A 16,340-nucleotide genomic window follows, 5' to 3' on the forward strand; every position below is an offset into this window, starting at 1 on the left:
GTTAACACTAGGGGGCGATCAAGGGGTTAAATGTGTTACCTCACTGTGTGTTCTAACTGTGGGGGGATGGGACTGAATGGGGGAGGAGACTTATTGCTGTTCCTCCTCCTAGTAGGAGCACACGATCTGTCCCTACACCCCTGATAGAACCGGGATTTGTGTGTTTACACACACAGATCCCCATTCTGACTCTGTCAGGAGCGATCGCGGGGTCCCCGGTGGACATCTCGCCCACCGGCCACGGTGCGCCTGCCATATCTATTTAAAGAGCCAACGTACCATGATGGCGATTCGTGCAGCCATGCCAACCTGCCGCAGCGGCTGGTCGGCAAGTAGTTAAACCTATCATCTTTTAATCTTTAGAAACCAATAACAGATTGTACATAGAGGATAAGAGTTAGGCCGAGTTCACATATGCTGCAGCCGTGGCTCACAGCAGGGGGTCCGGTGTGTTCCTGTTCACTGATTCAGGTGTGAATCAGGTCCGAATTTTTGCCTGAATTAGAACCAAAGACACACAGGACCTTTTCTAAATGCGGACCACAGCCGCCCCGGAGCTGTGTGATCCGGCTCCACTGAGGCCCCGTACACACGGTCGGACCAAACCGATGTGACTGGTCCGTCGGACCGTTTTCATCGGTTCACCTCTGAAGTGGCCGTACGGCCTGATATGCGTACACACTGTCAGTCCAAAATCCGTTCGGGTCAGAAAGCGGCAATGTAAAACACACGACGTAATGAAAAAAATGAAGTTCAATGCTTCCAAGCATGCGTCGACTTGATTCTGAGAATGCGTGGGTTTTGAACCGATGCTTTTCTGTACTAACCATCGGTTTGGTCCGATCGGGCAGCGGTCCATCGGTTCGGTTTTGAAGCATGTTTTAAAATTTTGGACTGAAGGAAAACAGACCGATGGCCTATACACACGGTCGGTTTGGTCCGATGAAACTGAACTTCGGTTCATTCTCATCGGTTCGGTCCGACCGTGTGTACGGGGCCTGAGAGTCGGCACACTCTCCTGTCATGCAAATTGGATGCAGGAAAATCCACAGCCAATTCGCATATATGTGAACCTAGCCTTATGCAAGCTATACATGTGCAGATAACTCTCACTCAGCCCTGTGGGCTGAACAGGAGGAATCAGTTAATGGTGGAGGTGGGGTAATTTAGCAACATCCTGGAAGTAATCCAGTCAGGCTTCAGGCAATATGTAAATGGCCTACACCTATATCAAGGGTATTATTCAACTTTAGTCAGAGCTGCCTAGTTTGTTTTTAATCTACAGACACCCCTTACACAGCCCTCTGGACCCCTTTACATTAAACAGCCGCCTGCATCTCTGTACCCCTTTACATTACACAGCACCCTGCACCCTTTTACATCACAGCCCTCTGGACCCCTTTACATTACACAGCACTCTGCACCCCTTTACATCACACAGACCTCTGGACCCCTTTACACTTCACAGCACCCTGCACTCGTTTACAACTACAATTACAATAAATCTCAGTCATTAGAAGGGATAGATCTAATCCTCTTAAACACTTGAGCAGTACCCACCCTTGTTGTCTGGTGATCTGCTACATTCCATGAGTAAATGCTGTCATGCTGTGTCAGGAAAAGGAAATTTTTTATACTTACCTAACGGTAATTTTCCTTTCCTGATGCAAGCATGACAGCATATAGGTCCCCTCCCCCCAAAAAAAAAAAAAAAAAAATGAAAAGTGAAACAAATATAAGGGCCTTGAGCATTTTAGAATGGCCTTCCGCAGTGATACTAAAGTATGAGAATACTGTGGTAAGGGAGGAGACCTACTTTTATAGTATAACCGGTCCTGATTGGGCAGGGAGGCGGAGCCTTCCCATACGTATATGCTGTCATGCTTGCATCAGGAAAGGAATATTACCGTTAGGCAAGTATAACATTTTCCCTTTTATTTGCACTAACATACCATTTTTCAGGGTCCAAGCAATACTGATTCACAATTTTTTTTTTTGCAGAATGTTAAAAACAAAAAAGACAAATATGTACAAATCAATGGTAATAAAGCTAGCAGCAGAGCTAATGAGATAAGACCGAGGGAGGGGGATGCTAGTCACAGAGGGGGTCGTACGTTTATTTGTGGGTGTTTGTTTTATTTATTTTTCATTTATTTTTTCCTGTGAATCAGTACTGCTTGGACCTTGAAGAACCTTGTCCTGAAAAATTGTATGTTAATGCAAATAAAAAAGTATTACGGACAGTACTCAATTTTTTCTTTAACATTAGGTTAAAATCTAAAAGCTTCTGCATTGTATGGTAATACACTTTCAGAAAACCTCCCCTCACTTTATTCCTTCTTTTCTGAGCCATTTATTGTAAACAACAGAAGCCGTCTGTAGAGTCATACGTATACTGTAAATATGCTCCAAATCAGGGCCGTTCCGCCCTATACGCTTGCTAAGCAAGCTGCGTAGGGCCCAGAGTAAGTACTCGGGTCCCCAGATTTTCCGCCGCCACCGCTAGAGGTCCGTGGCCGGGCGGAGACAATGCCTTCCGCCCCGCTGATGTCTGTCTGGGAATGCCTGGTGTAAGGGGGGACTCCGCTGGGATTGCCTGGTGTAAGGGGGGACTCTGCTGGGATTGCCTGGTGTAAGGAGGGGCTCCGCTGGGGACACCTAATGTAAGGAGGGGCTCCACTTGGAATGCCTGATGTTAGGAGGGACTCCGGGCTTCCACTGATTCTGCATTATGGTGAGCTGAATAATTTCATTCTATATTACAATGTAATAATAGAAATAATGCACTTCAATCATCCTGACACCATAACAACCTCGGTGTTGGGATGATTGAAGCACCAACACCGGGTGTTTGGAGTATCTTTATCTGCTGATTTGTTAAACTTTTTGAAATACACATATTTTTATTGTGGTGTAGGATCTGGGCCTGCTGTCCCTCCATCCCTCCTTTCTTTCTTTCTTTCTTTCTTTCTTTCTTTCTTTCTTTCTTTCTTTCTTTCTTTCTTTCTTTCTCTCTCTTTCTTTCTTTCTCTTTCTTTCTTTCTTTCTCTTTCTTTCTTTCTTTCTTTCTTTCTTTCTTTCTTTCTTTCTTTCTTTCTTTCTCTCTCCCTCTCTTTCCCTCCTTCTCTCCCTCTTTTCTTTCTCTCCCAATTTCTTTCTCTCACTCCATCCCTCATTCATCTCAGACTCTAACCACACCCCCAAACCATGCTCATGTAAACCACGCCCACTATTTCGCATAAACCACGCCCATTTTTGCCACCGTAGAGGGCCCCTTAGCAGAATTTTGCTTAGGACCCCAGGGAGGTCAGGATCGGCACTGTTTCAAATAAACAAAGGGTTAAGAAGTATTTTTTTTTTTTTTAGGTAACACATAATTTGAATTAAATTTGACTGCAAAGGTGGAAATATATACTTAAAAAAGGACAGTGAAACCTTTGAAATCAAAATTTGAATCTCTGACTTTCCTGGTTCAATAAAAGACTGTTTCATCATCAAGTAGAAAGCAGTAGGGGGTACAGGTCAACCTTTTGATACCAAGTAGTCGAGATTAAAAAAAAAGTATAGCAAATAACATAAAACAAAGCATTAACTGATGAGTACATGTTATATGTATAAATAATATTACCAGATGCAGGATCCACATTCCCTTTATTCTCTGTCAAGGAATTTAAAAAAGTAATGCTGTGATTAAACTGAGCATCATATTCTATAGTTTCTTCTGGATCAAAGTCTTTTTCTGTGTGAATAAAACTTGCATTAAAGTTTGTATTTAAAGAGTATGAAAACAAAACCCAATTAATTTATTTACCTCTTTTTGATTAAATATATAATTGAAAACATTTTGTATCTTTTTGATAAGTTCCAAAAATCCTGTTGATCTTGCCATGAAATTCAAGTCAAAGTCCTGTATTGTCAACATACTGCCCGTGTTAACTTAAAGCGGACCTTCAATCAATTTTTTAACTTTCCATCTATTAAATACCTTATTCAGCCCACTTCCTGTTTGTCTGGTCATTAGCCTATGCTTATGACATCATGCACAGCTCTCTCTCACTCTTGTGAGAGTTTGCCAGGAAGGGATGGGGGGAGTCATAAGAGGGCCAATCAAATCTGCAGAGCTGGAGGTGTGCCTCTGTGTGTCTGTGTAAATCCAGTAACTGAACAGGCAGCAGCTTCAGCTGCCCACAGTTAAAATGGCTGCAGCCAGACTTCGTGGAGGGAGATTTCTGCAGCATATTTATACAGAATCACATGTATATATAAAATATTGTGCAAAGTTGATGGCGGGAAGCTTCAGAATGGCAAAGATGTTTTTATTACAAATAAAGAGCTAATTTAGCCTCTCCTAGTAGTTATCTTGGACTACATGAAGATTAACTTTATGATGTAGAGATCAGAGAATAGTTCAGCAAAAGACAATTCACAGAGCTAACAACGTTCAGTCCACAAAAATCCTATGTGTTGCAGGCCACGATAGGGCTTAAAAGCTAAGTGCATTTCTGACAGAGCAACAGGTAGTATGAGGGCTCATGCAAACTGCAGTTCAAACAAAAAAGCTGCTTTTTGTAGGCGTTTGAGCTTTTATTTCTGCCTATAAAAGCTTAAATGAAGCTTGTTATTTTTTGTGTTCTTTCTCATGTTTATTGAGCTCTTTCGAGCTATTTTGAGCATAAGTGTTTTTTTCACAAACCCTCTAAGATAGTATTTTCTTAACCACTGTATAAACAAAACAAAATGCTATAACTAAAGTTTTCACTGGTTTCTGAGCTTTTTGGGGCACTAGCGCCTCCTAAATACACAAGTTTGGTGTTTTTCTTATTCTGCCTGTAGGAGCATATGCCTGAAAACGCCTGAAAAAAGCCCTAATGTGCATGCACACATTGGCTCAAAAGCCTGTAGCTGCAGTGTGCATGAGCCCTTATTCGTTACTTAGTATGTGCATGTATTGTAGAGGTATACTGCAATACAGTATGTCAAGACTACAGTCTTGACATACTGTATGTGTTCGCTTTTTACCTAGTTTTTTCCCCCAAACAAGCTTTATTAAGAGAAAATGAAGCAAAACAAAGGTCTGTTAAGTTACAGTAACAGTATTGGAGCCATGTAAAAACTTGTCAGAGGGATACAAACATGCATTTTATATATCCTGAGAGGGATTGTCAAGTACATTTGATAATGTTACATTTCACAACATTACCACATGCCAGAGTAACGTTGAAGTTCCAATGTCCTCTCGTTACAAAAACAGTATGCAGGCCTAATATTGCCTCTTTTCTCCAGGCCATTTCATGTGGCCCTCGCACCTCTCCTGCAATACCCTTGTCTCTGCCCCCAACTTGTCTCAGCAGTCAACAGCAGAGAGGAGGACAGAACTCCTCCGCAAGATCCTGTCATTCTCCTTGCAGGCATGTAGAGGCTCATCTCTGCCCCCACCCCATCCCAGCAGTTGGCAGCAGAGAGAAGGACAGAATTCCTTCTACAGATCCTGTTCCTCTCTGGGGGTTAGCAGCTGTGCATGACGTCACCCGCTCTGCTGTGCAGTCCACAAGTTCACTACATGCTGTATTCACCAGATTGTCTGTGAGTAGCCTGTATTTTAAATAAAACGTCTGTGTTTTTACTAAGCGGAGAGCACTTAGATTATTTCTTCTGTCTCCTACATACATACTTTGCCTGCGGAGTCTTAAAGTAGCTGTCTCTGTGAAAATATAAGCAACGTTTGGAGGATTCCTTTGAGGATTTGATCTGTCTTAATATCTGCTTTGCATGACTTCCTGGTAATTACAGGGGTCCCTGCCTGGAGGTGAGAGTACCCAGAGAGACTTCTGGTGGAGGGATTGTCACTTTTTGTGAATTTTTCAACACTGGTGGATTATCTTTATGGACTTTTTTCACTTACTACATGCTTAATTTATATTGAAACATTTTTTGAACATTTATTTGCACATCACCTGATTTATGGATATTACTTGTTACATGCCTATAATATTATTATCATGATTTTTCACGTCATATTTTTTTAGTTTAAAATTTATTGCGCTGCACTTTTTTCCTGTATTATTTGTGTCGCTAGAATTTTGTGTTATTCTATTAGTGTAAAGCTTGCATTAAGGGGGGTTTATCCTATTTATTTATTTTTGCGCTGATTGCACCTTCTGTTTTTTGTTTTTTTATAGTGCTGAATATGGATAAATAAATATGCATAGCCATTGATATCATAAATAAAGTGTAATAAAGTGATTTGTGCAACAACAGGTACTACTTTTAAGTAGAAGTAGTACCTGCTATTGCACAAATCACTTTATTACATTTCATTTATATCTATGGCTATGCATATTTATTTATTCCATATTCAGCGCTATATTTGATTGGCTGCTGGCTTCTCTTTGGCAGTTGAAAGTGGGATGGAATCCAGGCACACAAGCACATGATGATGATGATGATGATGATCTAGATCAGTACCTGCTAGGCTGCAGTGCTAATCCTTGCTGCTGCCTGGGGTTTCCCGTTCATCCATTCTTTCTCTCTAGTCTCTCGTGACACATCTCTTCTCCTCCTCACATCACGTCATACAGACCACCCTCCCGTGAAAAGATGATGCCTGTGTTCTGTCAAAAGCTCCAACCTGTCCGCTGCGCAGAGGAGGGTAAGCGGAGCATTAGGCTCCGCCTCGCCCGTTACCCTACCCTCTACGTGGACCTAGTCTGGCCAGTCATCGGCCATCATGGGGGTGCGTGCCTGTCGCTCCTCTCCCCAGGCCAAGTAACCATTAGCAAGTTCCGCGCCGCGCTTCAGCAGGCCGACCACGGCATCGGGGGCTATATTAGTGAGGCCACCGCAAAAGCCGAGAGGTGACCGCGGGAGGATGGGTGTGGGTTTTTTTTAATGCGTGGGGCATCTTCTTTGCCACCCCCCTCCCATGGTGCTCATGGCACTTGCCATGGCTGCAATACCTTAGATCAGTGGTTCTCAACCTTTCTAGTGCCGTGGCCCCTTGATAAAATTTCCCAAGTTGTGGGGACCCACAAAAATAAAATTATTTTCGAAGTGTGGGCTGTCAGCACCCAAGGCTAGACAAGTAATTTGCACCCCCAACCCATGGACATTTAGCGCTCCCTGAGTCCCTTCCACTTTGAACAGTATTAAAACCCCTTATGGTACATTTTAGGATGTACCACCCTTTCTCTTTCTCCCCCTTTCTTTCCCTTTTATCTCTCTCTATCCCAATTTCTCCCCCCCCCCATCCCTCCCTAGCCATCATTCTTGTTCTTTCTCTTATTCTCTCTCCCTTTTTCTTTCTTCCTCCCCCTCTTTTCCTCTCCCTTCCATGAATTCTCTATTTTTATTCCTTCTCTTACTCCTTGGTGGGGGAAATGGGATAAGTGGCAGTGGTGGGGGGAGTTCTGATCAGCCAACTTAGGTGCTCTTGATCAAGGTCATCTGCTAATCTGAGAACTGTAGTGGGGACTTTTAACGGCAACTATAAATCACAGGTAGTGTTACTCACTGTGTCTCTGACTTTGTGGTGTCTCGTAGCAGTGACGCCTATGCTGCAGTCAGGAGATAGGGTCTCCTCCAGCCCCTCCCATCTCACAATCCTTACCAGTCAGCGGACATCTAGTCTCTGCCCCTCAGTCATGCTGTGAACTTAATGAGTGGCTGCAAAGAGGCTGAGTGGGTGGCCTTGGGCTCCAGGAACAGCCCAGCTGGGGGGCCACAGGCTCCAGTGACAGCTCTGCTGGGCAGCCGCAAAAAGGCTGGGAGAGTGGAGCGGGCTTCAGGAACAGCCCAGGATTTGGTGACCCCTGGCAAATCATCATTTGACCCCCAAAGGGGTCCCGACCCCCAGGTTGAGAACCACTGCCTTAGATACACCACTGCTGACAAGGGTAAAGTCCCTAAAAAGATTGTGTATTTAGATATGAGATGTGTTAAGATGTCTAATACATTGTTGGAAATGCTGGAACTTGTAAGGGTACATTTGCTGTACACTTTGGTGTCTCCACCGCAGTTGGAAAAGGTGGTACTGCATAGTACCACTTGGTGGAGCAAGGCAGTCCAATCTGTGCTGGGTAGCATATATCATCAGTGAAATTGGTGGGTACAATGGAATGTGATCTCATGGTTCCCGGTCTGCGGTGCAGCTGGGCAGTGGTTAGTAAATGATGTGGACACTGCCTCACCTACTAGGCCTCATAAGAAGGAAGGGCCCATAATAGGCGCAGCAATAGCAGTTGGTGCGGATCTATCATTAAGAAGAAACACTTGTAACAGCACTATTATTATGCATTAAGGACTTTATGTTATTCTATTTTGTTGGATGTTAAAGTTTTTGGTTTTCATTTTGCATACGGTAGAAGTAGGGTTTACATTGAGCGCTGCACAAATTTTAAGTAAGGTGTCCACCTGACACCTGAAAAAGAAGGACGATCCTCCTCTGCAGTGAAGAAGATAGAAGACTAGGGACCCCACATGGACACAGGTATGTAAAAGGGGCTATAAACTTTAAAAGTGAATCATCATCTTAAAGAGACATATATATAATAATAAACAGTTTTCTTGAATGTGAAATTAACATATATTACCATGTACTTTGCTTTCATCTGGAATACGTCCATTCTGCAACATATACATGCTGCTATTTCTCTGGTAAAGAAAAAAAAAATAGGTGGTGTTTGTATAGTTTCAGGTGAATTATTTTAATTATGTAAATCTTTGTATATTACAGGTACACAATATATAACCTAATATCCAGATACAACTAAAAACATTAAATTTTGTTTTGAATAGCACAGGAAAGGTTAAAGTCTATGTCCCAAATAATTCTTCAAATATATTAATAGTAAACAGGTCCGGTCTGAGCATGTAGGCTTTTTACAAAATAATCTATAGTGGATGACAAGGGACAAAGAGAAGGCAAATTTAATAAATACCTTTTTTAGCTTGTGTATACAAAGGAGCATAGGGGAGCTCATGTGCATAATGTGGATGCTATTGACACAGCCCCAAATGATCCACAATGGCTCAAAATTGAAAATGTATTTGGTCAAGAAATATTTAGAGAGCATAAAGTTGAATAAAGCACCTGGACCAGATAGCATACACCCACAGATTCTTAAAGGGGTTGTAAAGGAAAATGTTTTTTTTCCCCTAAATAGCTTCCTTTACCTTAGTGCAGTCCTCCTTCACTTAGCTCATCTTTCGATTTTGCTTTTAAATGTCTTTATTTCTTATGAGAAATGCTCACTTCCTGTTCTTCTGTCTGTAACTACACACCGTAATGCTCCTTTCTCTATCTGCAAAGTAGAGAGTGTCCTGACTTGCCTGCTCGCCCCCTCCCCCTTACAGGAGGCTTTCTCCACACCAGGAAGAAAGCCTCGCATTACGGTGTGTAGTTACAGACAGAAGAACAGGAAGTGAGTATTTCTCAGAAGAAATAAGGACATTTAAAAGCAAAATCGGAAGGAGGACTGCACTAAGGTAAAGGAAGATATTTAGGTAAAAAAAAAAATTCCTTTAAAACCCCTAAAGAATTGAGCTCGGTCATTTCAAAGCAATTGTTTTACATTTTTAGGGACTCTTTATTGACTGGAATAGTACCACTGAATTGGCTTGAGGCCAATGTGGTGCCTATACTTAAAAAGGGATCAAAGTCTTTACCAAGTAACTATAGACCTGTTAGTTTAACTTCTATAGTTGGGAAGATACTGGAAAGTTTAATAAAAGATTACATAGATGAGTTCTTGAAAAGCTGGAAAAAAATATTTTAAAAGTGTAAGTATCCGCTAAATTTTTTAATTCCAAGGCCCCCAAGAGGGTTATGCCATAATGTACTAGTATGCACAGCATATTAGTGCATTATGGCAGACTTACCTGTCATATGGTGTCCTCCCAGCACAGCGATTAGACTGATCCGGTGGGCCCCCGGCGCTTACATCTTCGCCCAGTCTTTATTCTGGGTCTCGTGCCTTTGGCCACTTGATAAACCAGGCCGCGATGACGTCACTCACGTGCATGCGCACAGAAGTAACATCACCGCGGTACAGATCAGGGGCCATTTGGGGGCGTAAATTCGCTGAGCTGCGCAAACCTGATTTATTTTTATGAAGAGGTAAGTAAAACCTTGGACAGAGGGGTGGCAGTGGACGTGGTATACTTGGATTTTGCAAAAGCGTTCGATATACCGTATTTATTCGAGTATAACGCGCAAAATTTTATACCCAAAAAAAAGATCAAAGTTTGGGTGCGCGTTATACTCGAGGACTTTGTCCCCCCCGTCGCTACCGCCGTAGCACACGCCGCTGCTACCGTCGCCGCCACCAACGCTGCTACAACGTTAATCACGCGGCGCGGGGGAACATTAGACAGCTTTCGTTTGAATAGCTGTTTTCCCTGCCGCGCGTAGACACTCCCCCTTGGACGGATCTGTCCATTAGCGAGCAAGGGGGAGTGTCTATGCGTGGCAGGGAAAACAGCTGTTCAAACGAACGCTGTCTGTAATGTTCCCGCGCGCCGCGTGATTAAAGGTAAGGGGACATGGCTGGACATACGGGGGCATGGCTGGACATACAGGGGGCATGGCTGGACATACAGGGGGCATAGCTGGACATACAGGGGGCATGGCTGGACATACAGGGGGCATGGCTGGACATACAGGGGGCATGGCTGGACATACAGGGGACATGGCTGGACATACAGGGGGCATGGCTGGACATACAGGGGGCATGGCTGGACATAAAGGGGGCATGGCTGGACATACAGGGGGCATGGCTGGACATACAGGGGACATGGCTGGACATACAGGGGGCATGGCTGGACATAAATGATTTTTGGCAATTACAATGATTTTATACCGGGGGTGCGCGTTATACACGGGTGCGCGTTATACTCAAATAAATACGGTAGTTCCTCACACACGGCTCATGTGGAAGGTAAAGTCTACAGGATTGGAAATATCAGTTTGTAACTGGATAGAAAACTGGCTAAAAGACAGAATTCAGAAAGTAGTGATTCTTAATCTGAATGGTCCAAGGTTATCAGCGGTGTACCCCAAGGTTCAGTGCTGGGACCCTTACTTTTTAATATCTTTATAAATGATATTGGGTCTGAGATCAAAAGTAAAATTTCTGTCTTTGCAGATGACACCAAGCTATGCAGTGGAATAACGTCTTTAGAGGATGTCGCCAATTTACAAGCCGACCTCAATGCTCTGTCTAATTGGGCGACTAAGTGACAGATGAGGTTTAATGTTGATAAATGTAAAGTTATGCACTTGGGGGCTAAGAATATGCATGCATCATACATACTAGGGGGAGTACAACTGGAGAAGGATCTGAGGGTTTTGGTTGATCATAAGCTCAATAATGGCATGCAATGCCAAGCTGCGGTTTCCAAAGCGAGCAAAGTCCTTTCTTGTATTAAGAGAGGTATGGACTACAGAGAGAGAGATATAATTTTGCCCCTGTACAAATCATTAGTAAGACCTCATCTGGAATATGCAGTTCAGTTCTGGGCCCCAGTTCTCAAAAAGGATATTGAGGAACTGGAGAAAGTGCAGAGAAAGGCAACCAAACTGATAAGAGGCATGGAGGAGCTCAGCTATGAGGAAAGATTAGAGGAACTGAATTTATTCACTCTTGAGAAGAGGAGATTAAGAAGGGATATGATCCACATGTACAAATATATAAGGGGTCCATATAGTGAACTTGGTGTTGAGTTATTGACTTTACGCTCAACACTGAGGACAAGTGGGCACTCTTTACGTCTAGAGGAAAAGAGATTTCACCTCCAAATATGGAAAGGTTTTTTCACAGTAAGAGCTGTAAAAATGTGGAATAGACTCCCTGCAGAGGTGGTTCTGGCTAGCTCAGTAGATTGCTTTAAGAGAGGTCTGGGTACTTTCCTAGATGTACATAATAAAACTGTGTACTAACATTTATAGGTAAAGTTGATCTGGGGAACATTCGATTGCCTCATGGGGGATCAGGACGGAATTTTTTCCCCTGCTGTAGCAAATTGGATCATGCTTTGCTGGGGTTTTTTGCCTTCCTCTGGATCAACTGTGGGTATATAATTTGGGTATATGTGATTGTATGATATTATTATTATTTTTATTTCTTATGGTTGAACTGGATGGACTTGTGTCTTTTTTCAACCTCACTAACTATGTAACTATGACAGCCAAAAGGATGCATTTATGGCAGAAGAGACCAATAGGGTCTCTTCTGTCACAAATACCCTGCCTGTCACCTATTTAAAAACAAAGCAACTTTACTTCCTCTTTAAGCAACAGACAGCATGGATTCATGAAAAACAGAAGTCAGAGGATTGTCAGACAAATCAGATTTCTTTTTATAAGGAGGTAAAAAAAACTTAGACAAGGCTGTGGATGTAGTATACTTGGATTTTGTAAAAGCATTTGACACAGTTCCCCACACACTACTAATGTGTAAGGTAACGTTTTCAGGCCTGGAAAAATCAGTTTGTAAGTGGATAGAAAACCTGATAAAATACCTTATTCCGAGAATAGTGGTTATCGATTCATACTCTGAATGGTCTAGGGTTGTTAGTGGTGTACCTCAAGGTTCAGTGCTGGGACCCTTACCTTTTAATATCTTTTATATATGATATTGGGTCTGGGATTAAAAGTACCATTTCAGTCTTTGCAGATGACACCAAGCTATGCAGTGGAATAACATCCTTACAGGATGTCTCCAATTTACAAGCTGACCTCAATGCTCTGTTTAATTGGGTAACTATGTGGCAAATGAGGTTTAGGCCCCTTCCACACGGGGACAGATCCGTTGCAGCGGTCCGCCAGTTCAGCGGGAGATCTCTCTGTTGATTTCTGCTGGGTCGGCGGATGACAGGACCCTCTCTGCTCACTGGGCGGGGAGGGGCTTGTCGAGTACCGCTGCTTGTCTATGAAGAGATCAGACGAAAACGGACAGCATGTCCGTTTTCATCAGATCTCACCCGATCCGATAGGACGGATGGCGACGTATCGCCATACGTCTGATTTTAGCGGATCGGATGTCAGCGGACATGGTCAACGCTGACATCCGACGCTCCATAGATAAGCATGGAGCACCCATTCAGGTCCGCCGAATAAACTAACAGGCGGACCCCATGTGAAAGGGGCCTTAATGGTAATAAATGTAAAGTTATGCAATTGGGGGCTAAGAATATGCATGCATCACACATACTAGCGGGAGTACAAATCGAGGAATCAATGGTGGAGAAGGATCTGGGTGATCATAAGCATAATAATGGCACGCAATGACAAGCAGTGTTTTCTAAAGCAAGCAAAATTCTCTCTTGTATTAAGAGAGGTGTAGGCTCCGGAGAGAGATATTTTACCCCTGTACAAATCATTAGTAAGACATCTGGAATATGCAGTTCAGTTTTGGGCACCAATTCACAATAAAGATATCAGGGAACTGGAGAAAGTGCAGAGAAGGTCAACCAAACTGGATTTAGTCTCTCTTGAGAAGAGGAGATTGAGGTGGGATATGATCAACACGAATAAATACATAAGTGGTCCATAGTGAACTTGGTGTAGAGGTATTCATTTTAAGGTCATCACAGGTGACAAGGGGGTACTCTTTACATATCCGAATATGGAAAGGTTTCTTCACAGTAAGAGCTGTACAAATGTAGAGTAGGCTTCCTCAAGAGCTGGTTCTGTCCAGCTCAGTAGATTGCTTTAAAAAAAGGCCTGGATTATTTTCTAAATGTACATAATATAAATGGATACTAACATTAATAGGTAAAGTTGATCCAGGGAATATCAGATTGCCTCTTGGGGATCAGGAAGAAATATTTTTCCCCTGCTGGAGCAAATTGGTCCAGGCTTTGCTGGGGCTCTTTTTGGCCTTCCTCTGGATCAACTGTGGTTATGGAATTGTGTATATAGGATTGTCATTTTTGTTTTCCATTTTATTGGTTGAACTAGATAGACTTGTGTGTTTTTTCAACCGGACTAACTATGAAACCATGTCAAGTTTTATTGCTGTGTCCCTGTGGGGGAAAAAATGTCTAAAAAATGTTTTAATGTTGAGACTTTTTTTTTTGTTAGTCACACACCACATATGGGTGTACGTTTAATAAACCGTGATAAGCCGAGATCACGATGATCACCGCTTATCTCAGAGCACTGCCGGTTTAATAAACTGAGATAAGGAGCAGAGAACATATTCTCCGCTTCTCATCACAGCACATGGCTGTTTTGTCACAAATGGCCAGTTTATTAAACCAATAAACCAAGATTTGAAGATCTCACAGCCCTTCCACTGAAATATCTCCCTTCCAGATTCACCAGCTCAGAGGTGGAGAATTTGGGAGAGAAGGCTTATTTCTTCCTAATATCAGCACCAGTGGGTTAAAAATGAATATTAACAACTATATATATATATATATCGCACACACACACACAAACATACAGTATTTATATATGTATACACACACACATATATATATATACACAGTATTTATATATATGTATACACCCACACACATATACACACAAACACATGAATATATATATATATATATATATATATATATATATTCATGTATATATACATATATACTGTATATATGTGTGTGTATACATATATAAATACTGTATATGTGTGTATGTATATATATATATATATATATATATATATACACACACACACATATACATATACACACACACACACACACACACACACGTATATATACAGTATATATATATAGTTATTACATGTCTAAAAACATGTAATTACATGTTCTTTTAAACTTTAGCTTCACTTTTAGAACTCGGCTGTACCGTAATCTCACAATATCTCACGAGATTACAGGCAGCCCACCCACTTTTACACAGATCTCAGCCGCTTTCAGAGGAAACACTTCTCCTCTGTTCTCCCTCTGAGAACTGAAGTTCTCAGTTTATTAAGCCGGCTGCAGAGGAGATAATTTTCCTCTGAGAACTGCCGAGAACTGAACTGAGAAAAAACTTCTCAGTTTATTAAACAGACACCATTTTGTGATGGACATGAGACATGAGATAAAATTCCTCTACTGGAGTCACAGCAAAATCTAAGGGCCAGATTCACAGACAAATACGTTGCGCAGCGGCGGCGTAACGTATCCCATTTACGTTACACCGCCGCAAGTTTACAGCGTAAGTGCCTGATTCACAAAGCACTCACCTGTAAACTTGCGGCGGTGTAACGTAAATCCGCTCGGCGCAAGCCCGCCTAATTCAAATGGGGCAGGCACCATTTAAATTAGGCGCGTTCCCACGCCGAACGTACTGCGCATGCTCCGTTCGTCAAATTACCCGACGTGCATTGCGCTAAATGATGTCGAAAGGACGTCATTGGTTTAGACGTTAACGTAAATGGCGTCCAGCGCCATTCACGGATGACTTACGCAAACGACGTGAATTTTAAAATTTCGACGCGGGAACGACGGCCATATTTAACATTGGCTAGGCCACCTAGAGGGCAGCCTTAGTTTTACGCGGCGTATCTCGACGGAAACTACGTAAATTTAGAGCGACGGGTAAAGCGTACGTTCGTGAATCGCCATAACTAGTCATTTGCATATTCTACGCCGACTGCAATGGAATCGCCACCTAGCGGCCGGCCTAGAATTGCATCCTAAGATCTGACGGTGTAAGTCAATTACACCTGTCGGATCTTAGGGCTATCTATGCGTAACTGATTCTATGAATCAGCCGCATAGATATGACGGGTGGATCACAGAGATACGACGGCGTATCAGGAGATACGCCGTCGTATCTCTTTTGTGAATCTGGCCATAAAAGTTTGACTAAAAATGTACCTCATCCCCATACTATCCAAAAACTGAAAGAAAAAAAAATTATCAGGTTGAAGTAGAGTTGATGAGAGAAGAAAACATAATCCCCTTTATTATCAAAGGAAGGTCAGATTTTGTCTACTTCCAAAACTTACCAAAACAATTTGCGAAGCCTTGTTAATAAGAAAAACTATAATGCCGCGTACACACGACTGTTTTTCATGACGTGAAAAATGGGCATTTAAATTTAGAACATGCTCTATTTTTTTGTGTAGTTTTTCACATTGCCGTTTTTCATGTTGTAAAAAACGGTCGTGTGTAGGCTTTAATGACGTGAAAAAAACGTGCATGCTCAGAAGCAAGTTATGAGACGGGAGCGCTCGTTCTGGTAAAAATAGCGTTCATAATGGAGATAGCACATTCCGTCACGCTGTAACAGACTGAAAAGCACAAAGACTGAAAAGTGCGAATCGTCTCTCAAACTTTTAATAACACAAAATCAGCAACAGCAGCCCAAAGGGTTGCGC

General features: G+C 42.4%; 1 protein-coding gene across 3 annotated transcripts in view; it reads right to left on the minus strand.

Moving 5' to 3' along the window:
* The window catches only part of SLC9A3 (solute carrier family 9 member A3), a 714,882-nt gene that overhangs the window by 44,796 nt on the left and 653,746 nt on the right, over window positions 1-16,340 (minus strand). For all 3 annotated transcript variants that reach the window (XM_040353440.1, XM_040353441.1, XM_040353442.1), the window contains exons 14-15: window positions 8,589-8,649; window positions 3,629-3,739 (exon numbers count right to left, since the gene is read on the minus strand). In XM_040353440.1, coding sequence (XP_040209374.1) covers window positions 3,629-3,739; window positions 8,589-8,649 — 172 coding nt within the window. The remainder of the gene's footprint in view (window positions 1-3,628; window positions 3,740-8,588; window positions 8,650-16,340) is intronic.

The sequence above is a fragment of the Rana temporaria genome, chromosome 5, assembly GCF_905171775.1.
Source record: "Rana temporaria chromosome 5, aRanTem1.1, whole genome shotgun sequence".
In the NCBI taxonomy this organism is placed as follows: domain Eukaryota; kingdom Metazoa; phylum Chordata; class Amphibia; order Anura; family Ranidae; genus Rana; species Rana temporaria.